General features: G+C 29.2%; 1 protein-coding gene across 9 annotated transcripts in view; it reads left to right on the top strand.

Moving 5' to 3' along the window:
• Positions 1–9,880, top strand: part of LOC106874729 (uncharacterized) — a 379,303-nt gene that overhangs the window by 166,778 nt on the left and 202,645 nt on the right. For all 9 annotated transcript variants that reach the window (XM_052966442.1, XM_052966441.1, XM_052966437.1 and 6 more), the window contains one exon: positions 2,745–2,795. Coding sequence is in view for 2 of the 9 variants with exons in the window: in XM_052966435.1 (XP_052822395.1) it covers positions 2,745–2,795 (51 nt within the window). In the remaining 7 variants the exon portion in view is untranslated. The remainder of the gene's footprint in view (positions 1–2,744; positions 2,796–9,880) is intronic.

Raw genomic sequence — 9,880 nt, 5'->3', positions numbered from 1 at the left:
TCTCTCTCTCTCTCTCTCTCTCTCTCTCTCTCTCTCTCTATATATATATATATATATATATATATATATATATATGAACATATTTAACTGTATGTATGAATGTGCGTGTGAATATATATCTTTGCATGTATACAGATGGATGTGTTCATATGTATGTATATGCCATCCTTATCATTTAATGTCTACCTTCCATGCTGGCATGAGTATGACAGTTTGACAGGATGTGATAGACTGGACAGTTTACTCTTGCTCCAGTGTCTCAATTTCAGCATGGTTTCTGTGGCTTGATGCCCTTAATGATTGCTTTTTTTTATGGCAGCAGAACTATAGCATCTCTGTTGTTCTCAGCAAGACTAAAGTGTCCTCTTAATCATTGTGCTGTTTCTGCTTGGTTCAACTTCACAATGTGTACTAGGCCTTTTTCCATGCCACCTGCACTAGTGATGTTAAAAATTATACAAATGTGCTCACATGCACACATATATGTGTTTATATATATTAAGTTTTGAAGCTATGTAAGAGTCTAAACAATGTCATTTGTCTAGATTACCACCAATGACTTATAGTGTATTTGTATACATTTGTTTGAAGCTTACCAACAATTGCTACTCAAATTAGCTGTTCCCTATTTTGTCAAATACTGGATATTTTCCTTAGTTGGAATGTGTTTGACCTTTTAATTGAAACTTTTAAAACATCACTTGGATACAGTTTGAATCTTATTTTTGTTTTTGTAGTTTTACCTAAAATTTATTTTCAGTTATTGTTCTCAGTGGCACTAGCAATGTAGGCAGAATGTTAGAATGTAATTACTTGATTACTCTTTGTGCTTATGTAATCACAGGAAACTAGCTGAGATATGCATTACTTTAGGTATCTAATAATTTAGTAATTGAGAATGTAGCCGTAAATGGTGCAGAGATGTTGGTAAATAGTATTATTGATGCACACTACACACACACTCTAAAGATTAGCTTGACTGGTTATTATATGGCTAAATCAAGAGCCGCTTCTGAGGATATTGTTTTTATTATGTCACAATAGTTAAATGACTATGATCAAAATCTGAGGACAAATCCAGCATTTTGCAAATAGGTAGCATCATCAACCAGTTCAAAAATAAGAGAAATGAACTCAGTAAAAGAAATTTCATGTGCCTAAGTATTCTGACATCTCAAGAAATTATATTCTATAGAACTGAGCACAGAGTGGGACATGTTTATTGAGCAAATGTTCAAACATCAAATCTTCAAACGAAATTTAAGATACTAAAGATGGTGATGTATGGGAGAAACTAATGAACTGAATATGTATTTTCAAAATGAAGATTTTTTTTTAGAATTTGTTTTATTGATATAGTTTTATTTGAAAGGTAACTTTTTTTTTCTCAGTCATCAGTGTTATACAGTTATACATTAAGTAATATATTTTTGTAATAAGTTTATTTTTTTTCTATCTTCATTAAAATTAATTGACAGTAAAATGCACCTGAAATATATTATTGCTTCTTAACAGGACTTTTTTTTAAAAGTATTCTTGTTGATGTACCAAAATTAAACTATTTATATCTAAAATACCTATCACAACTAATTTGCATTTGATTTTAGAATTATCTCCTTTAGTGTTTTCTATTTGTAATTAATACAAAATTTTCATTCTTTGTCCTTGTCAAATTCTAAAATTTCACCTTTCTTGAATTATATTTTCAGTCTTTCAATTTCAGCATAATTTTTCAGCATTGCATTTGATCTCTGTTATTCTAGCAGGTATAATATGAATAAGATAACCGTATTTAAATCATTAACTTTACAAAAATTAAAACATATAACCCACCTTTTTGCTATTTTGAATAAAATTGTCTTGGGCAGTGAGTTCAACACTTGATTTTCTTTCTGTTATCAATTACAAATATCACACTTACATTTGTGTATTTTTATATTTGGCAGATAGTTGCGCATATATTATTATTGTATGAGCGTGTAATAGATATATACCTATAAAAAAGAAATGTCACCAAGTATATGGAGACGTGAAAGGTTTGGGAATCATAATTGTTGATATTTAATATGATCCAATTGCTTGCAATTTATGCAATATTGAATAATTATACATATACTTTTTAGTGTTCTGAATAATTTAGATCATTGCTTTTTAAAAGAAACACCCCATCATTCAGAACCATTAGCTAATAGTGTGGAAAGCCTGCTGTGTATTTATGTAAGAAATAACATTCTTTAAATCATTAATGGTTCACTAGGTATTAATGATAAGTAAGCACACTTCTGCCACAAAAGTACCTTACTCAGAGTTTATGATAAACTAAGATAACCAGTGATAATTCTCATTTAACCATTCTTATTCATCATTCTTTCAATCTTTGTAATGTCACTTGCTCTTAACAAGGTTTTTTTTTTTTCAGTTTCTCCAAGATTCTCAGTTCTCATAGAAACGAAATGTTTAAAATGACTTTTGCGTTTATAACTTTAAAAGATAGTAAAATAACATATACTGTACATTACTTTTCAGTTAAATTTACTTATTTCACTCTCTGACTTCCATTGTAGTTCATATATCATTTATTATTATTATTATTATTATTATTATTATTATTATTATTATAAAAAATTGCAATCTAATTTCATTTCCATTATTGTAGCCAATTTCAGCAAGATTTCTTTTTAGAAACCTCAGTTTTATTCTGTCAAATCTTTTGTTGGTCTAAACCATTTTTTTGTCTTTTACAGGTGCAAGGGATTTCTACCCCAAGAACAAAGGCTTCAGGATCACAGAGAAAGGTTAGTAATGTTTATTTATCAAAAATATGGTGACAGTCTATATTGTGTACGAGTTGTGTATAATTTAATTTTCAGCAGTGGAAAATTTTATGCATTTAATATTGGTTTCTATTGTTAAGTCTATATTACTGTGTTTGTGTGTATATATGTGTGTGCGTGTGTGTGTGTGCGTGCATGCACACACTCATATATATATATATACATCTATGTATACATGTATGTATACATATATATCTATACATGTATGTATACATATATATGTATACATGTGTGTGTGTGCATTTAAACTTTTTCTAAATTGGTTTTGGGAATTGTATCTTGTAGAGAGAATATGCAGGCTCCTTAACTAAAGTTAGATTTCATTCATTTCTAGTTGTCAGAGTCATGCATGCTCTGATAGTCAGTTTCTAATATATCAATATTATATACAGTAGTTATCATCTGCAAGCATATAAAATAGATTGTTATATGGCACTACACATTTTATTACACATATGTTATCATATTTACACTATGAGGTAATTCATTCCAGTTTTCTACAACGACATATGTATAATATTATTGAATATGTATTGCTGTATCTACATTGAAGTTAAAGGAGTTTAATGTAGTTAACATTGCAATGTGAGAGATGTTCTTTAAGGGTTATATTCACCAAAATGTTCTGCACCAAAACTAAGAGATATTCCACTATAGAATCAAGTAGCTAATCTATGGCTTAATATTTGTAATTTTATTTCTGCTTGGTAGGAAATTCTTTAATGGTTGTTGATTTGTATAATTAAAACTGTATTACCTGGAAACAATTCAGTGGCACCACATTATCATCAATGTGGAAGTACATTAATGAGGATATGCATCTAATTGATGAGTCTACATCACTGTCTGTGTTTTGGTTGCATTAAGTGCAAATAAATCACTCTAAAAGAGAAACTAAATGTATTAAAGAAGTGTTGGTTTTATTAAAAAATATTTACTCTGTTATTCAAATTAGAATTCGATTTTCTTTTTCTCTGTTTTCTTTTTTCATAAAGTTCAAAATATATATTGCCTACTTCATTCATAAAAACACATTAGCCAATCTTAAGCATTTCTGTACCAATTAAGACAGTATAAGCCGGAAGGTAATGCACTAAATAAATACTTCACCTGCCAATTAAAGAGATAAAAGTGAATGCTTCTTCAGTTTATAATTAATAGTAGGAAACAGACAGCTCCAACTGTAAAATATTTCCTCCAATAATTTCTCCAAAGTCTAAATTTGTAAACTTTCCAGCTAATATTAGATTTAATGCTATAATGCAAAGTAGTCAATTAAATAAATAAATCAAGTTCTATGCTGGTAAAAATGTAGGAATGTTTACAAATTCAGTAGAAGAGGACAGTCTCCAGATAATTAAAGCTAAATTAGAAATGCAAACATTGAAATCTTTAAAATAATATTAAAATAAAATATTTAAAATTATTAAAGAGATTATGTATGTTATCTATAATTTTTTCCCCTAAAAATGTTTCTTCTTAAGGGCACTTGTGTTCTTAAGTCTAGTGCCTACTCTTTTTCTTTTTGCTATGTTATGTAGATGAGAAACATATCTTCATCTTGATAGAATGTCTAGCTGTTCCTAGTAACATCTCTCAGATGCTGAACCAATGCACTGAAAAATACATTTCCAATGAAACATTGCAGAGCTTCTGGTCATATACCTTAGCCTCCCAGTTATTTTGCCTTTTCTATTGCTTTAACTATTCAGAAATAAAGGAAATGTTTGAAACCAGTTGTATTTTAAAAGCTGGCATTAAACAGTTTCCCTCCAATAAAATAACTGATCAATGTTAATAATAGATGTATGATTCTTGTTTAGATTTGGTATTGGCTAATTTAACCTTTGAAGAATTAGAACAACAAGTCTTTGTAATCATGTGTGAAACTTTATAGCCCAAGTAATCATTTTTGGACTAACATTTTATTGCTGGTATTAAAAGAAACAAAATGGAAGCATATCATAAAACCATTCTGACTATCAAATTGTCCAGTTTTTATTTCTTACTATTCTTGCTATGAAATAATTTTGATTTTATTCCTTATTACTTTGTTTGATTCACTGTTCCAGAGAGATTAATGGAAATTGTTAGCTTTCTAGAATAAGATTTGGTCATTGATTGTTTTACTTCCATTGTTTTCAGCTTTCGACAAATTTGTGTTTCTTTTATGTTCAGCTGTATTTTATTTTTAAATATAAGACTGGTTTAAGTCAGCATCACATCAGAAGTAGAAAGTAAATGCTGGAAAGAAGCCAAATGTAAGCAAAAAAACAAAATCTGACCCAATAAATATATTAAACTAATCATTTATATTTATAAATCATAACATTATTTTTTTGGATCTCTTCTCAATTCAGAAACTGCCAAACTTATTCTTGAGTGATTATTAGTTTTTGAATTTGAATCCATTTCAGTCAGTTTTTCCCCACTTAAAAAAAAAAATGACTTCTTTTTGAAATAGTTCAAAAATTAAGTTTACAATGATAATCATATTCAAAAAGTGGATAAAACTCACATACATGCATGCATTACACACACACACACACACACACACACAAACACACACACAGACACGTATATATATAAATATGTCTATATATCTTACATGTAAAATTTGATTAACATTATATGGTTTGTTAATTTTGCAGCTAAATTGCATGATAGATTGAGAAATCATTTTTGCAGAAATTACAGTTTATAAATTTTTTTATTGATTATTAAATATTTTTTTATAATTTAATTTAACATTTTCTTTTGATAATTTTTGAAATTAAGTAATTGAAATATGAATGAATAATCAAGAAAATGAACCATTTCAAATATGGATACTTTTATTTTTTTAAAGTCCATTGAATATTTATTTTCATCATTGGATCATTTTAATATGAATTAGAACATATTTAAATAAAGTAGAGCTTTCATGTTTTATCTTATTGAAGGTTGCATTGAGTGTCTTGTGAATAGAGCCTGAGTTTTCTGTCATCAGAATCATCATGCAAAATTGAGAAGTGAACTCACTTTTTCAATTAATGAATGATTGTTTACTTCTGTAAAAAAAAAAATTGTATTCTAATAACACTTTTTTTTTTTGTGCAATAAAACTACCTTGATCCTGTTGGATGTAAGAATTATTTCTGAACAACTGAAACAACTTTTTTCTTAGAAATTTTTATAGTCATTATCTTGAATTGTAATAAGAGAAAGGTAATTTTTAAAGTCAGATGTTGGGGGAAAAAGTTGAAATAATATGTATTCTACATTTATTTACATAATTTTGTAATCAACATTCAACACTATCTTGTTATCTCAGGAAATGAAATATCTTGAATCTGTTATTCTCCCCTGTTGAAAATCTTATGTAATGTAATCGTATTCGACCCTCCCAATTTGGATTTATTCCTAACTTCATCTGCTGTGGCTAACTCATGAAATTTCTTGAAGATATCACCTGAATCACATATAGTGGCTCATGGATGAATATTAACTATCTTGACTTCAAAGCTTTTGATTATATATCACGCAAATGATTTATGGTGAAGCTCTCTACAATGGTCTTGAAGGCTAACTTCTATACCCGGTTGAAAGACTTCAATCAGTTATAAAGATTAGCCTTCATTCTCTTTTGAAAAGAAGTAGTTACAGTACTAGAACAACATGCAGCATTTTATGTGATGATGTCTAGTGTCCCACAGGGATCTGTTCCTAGTACCCTGTTATTTGTTGCATACATTAACCATTAAACAACAGACATCAATCTGTGATTCATTAGAAAACAGCAGATCATTAATTGATGTCTTAAAAGTTTTATATGGATATGACCATCATTAAAGGAAGTTTTTGTTTATGATGTTATAAATTTTAATATATGAGAAGCTGACAATTATTATAGATTTTGTACTTAAATTATGCTTTAGAAAAGATAACTTTGAATTTTTTTCCTGCTTGGCACACAGATTTGTGTCACCCTTTCTCACTGTTTAAAGGATAAGGAAACAGATGTCAACTTGGATTATGTTACTATGTTTAAATCTGCATATTGTATTAAGAAGTCTACTGGGGAACATGACCTGAGCCTTATTTTCAGCAATGATCTGCATTGAATGAAACATATTATACTCTTATACATTCGAAGATCGCAAATTTCCTTATTTAAATTATGAATCATATTCCTTTAAATAATATCAATATCACTACAGAATATTTTCTGTTTGGACGACTCTAATTTTCAAATTACTGGAGTCCATTGCTCTACTCCTAGCGATGTATAACTGGCTGTGTAAACGTCGAAGTGGGTAAAAATACACCTACACTATCTAAAGTCTGATCCTGTGCCTTGTTTACTAAGACTTACCTCTCACTGTTCGATGCAAATAATGTCTGAATTTTCTGGTGCCATGAGTTATTTTGATTGACAAACCTGAGAGGTAAACAACAGCCGCTTCGATTAGCTGTTTCAAATCCTGCTCGAGACTGACACACTTAATAACCGTTAAATAATGACACACACTACATACTGACACATACTTTTTCCATTTTATTTTCGCTATTAACCATCTTTGTGACCTCCTTCATATCTACGATGGGGCCACAAACTATTTAATGAAAATCCAGAGTTACTTGTGATCAGTGAATTTTTAATAAAAATGCAAAGGTAGTTCATCAATTAAAAAATCGATATCCATGAAATAATCATATCTTTATGATTTTTTAATGCTAAAAATCTTCCTGACAACTGTCTTTGTAATCCTGAAAAATATTGTAACCATTGGTCCAGCTGTCTGGCCATGAAGAGGGAACAGATGAAGAGACAGACAGACAGATGGACATAATGCCCATTATAGCAAGATAACAAATCTAAACCCTCTAAATTCATGAACTATATTGGGGGCGAAATCCAGAGTTAATCCTTGTTGCCGAAATTTTAACAAAATAAATCAAATGTGATTTATTAATACAAAACTCAATATCCACTAAATAATCATACTATTTACATTTTTTTCACTAACAACCTTCCTTATTACCTCCTTTGTAATCCTGGAAAATATTGTGACCATTGGTCCTGCCATTTGACCATGAAGAGGGAACAGACAGACATAACACATAACACAAGGAAGACAAATCATATCATATATAATTCATGCCATGAACAATTTGTAACTGATTCTCAGCTTCATGGATTACAGTTCTTACAAATAAGTTGTTTTTAAGTATAACAGTAATTATCATTTTCATTAATTCACTTCATATAATTGTTCTTATTCATCACTTATATCATCATCCAAAGTAAAGTTATGACTAGAATGTTATAGATTATAATTGTATTAAATGAGTGGAGAAAGTAAAATTACAGAACATATTTAATAGCATACAGTTTTTAGACCAGGATTTCATATAGACAGTTGCCTGTAAGTTATGCTTAATGTTGACTTGTAGTGTATTTCTTGCATCTTTAAGTAATCTGCAATTTTTTTAGCTCTTGGTCAAAATTATTTTATTAACCCAGATGTGTTGATTGCTTCTCAGTTTCAATCACAGTGGATTTAATGAATGTGGTGTTTGACATATATAAACTTGTCGCACTTATGGGTGTGCCTTTATAAGAAAATATGCACTTTTGAAATAGTATGCTAGGAATCCTGCTTATTTTCCACATTTACTGTTCAATGGAACAGTTGTTTACTCTCTAGAAAAACATTGTATTGTAATTTGGAATGTATGAGGCCATTGACATTTTAAGATGTATTCAGTTGAAAATCATTTGCTTAAATTAAAAGTTCTACCCTTCAAGTGCTTAGCTAATGTACCCTGCTCTTTCAAATAGACTTGCTATGTTCCACATCTAATTAAATTTAATCATTACAATGCTTTTCTAGTTCTCACTCTTTAAAAAAATTTCTCTTCTTTAAATATCAAGTTTTACATAAACTTCTTCATTTAGTGTTTAATATCACTATGAAACACATTTCCACCACCTCATGGATTCCTGTTAAATATTAAATCCTCAATTCATTAAGTTCCATATTAACTGCATCAACTTCATTCATTCTCCAACCCTTTGAAATGAAGATAACCCTATAAAGGCTTATGGATAATTTTCTTCTTACAGAAGGAATCACTCATTTAGAAGAATTACTAATCAGCAGTTTAACCTCTTAAGGTCTTCCATACATTCCAACAAATATTTAAATATTCTGAAACTGCGATGTACATTTTTCTTTCAAATTAGTCTTTGAAGGTTATAACTAACTAACCATTTAGTCAGAAATGAGCAATTAAGTAATCTCAAAGCTCTTTTATCTTTTAAAATTTACCCTTGCATGCATATTCTTGTATATACAACACACCAAACACACACACATATATATATATAAATGGCAGATTATCATTTGGAGCAGTTTCTCAACATTGTAAATAATTCTATTAAGAATTGTCTTTACCTCCTAAAGCCAATTTTTTTTTTGTTTTACACCAATATCGGTGCGGATGTTTTATCCAGATAAACCTACAAACAAGTAGATCAGACAATAACTTCTGTTTGGATTTGCTTTTTCTTTATGATAATACCAAATAGGCAATGCACACCCAATTTACTGTGGATGATACCAATTACAATTTTTTGCTCACAGAGAACATCTTTGGTATGAGATTTTGAGGTTTTATTTCTATTTTAGTTTATTTTCTTGATCCATTATATTCTCATTAAAAGTAAGATTGCTCTAGGAAGGAATCTGTTTCTTTATTGTAAACATCATTACAGTTCATCATAAATTAAGGAAAATAACCTCTCTCACATTCTTCTCACTACCACTTTGTATCATTACTTACACTAGAAAAAGCTATGAGAAATTTTCTTTCATCCTGGGGTATCAAATAAATGAAAGCATTAGTTTGTTTTTCCTGTTTTTCCTTTAACATATATAATATAAGCTAGTCAAATTTAAACAGAATAAAGTCAAGCTTCATTGCAATTTTTTGCTCTTTTTTAATTCTCAGTTTAGTCTGCCTCCTATATATATATATATATATATATATATATATATATA

This window comes from Octopus bimaculoides, chromosome 3, assembly GCF_001194135.2.
Source record: "Octopus bimaculoides isolate UCB-OBI-ISO-001 chromosome 3, ASM119413v2, whole genome shotgun sequence".
In the NCBI taxonomy this organism is placed as follows: Eukaryota; Metazoa; Mollusca; class Cephalopoda; order Octopoda; family Octopodidae; genus Octopus; species Octopus bimaculoides.
The sequence above is the reverse complement of the archived record's forward strand: the minus strand, read 5'-3'. Positions and strand labels throughout refer to the sequence as shown.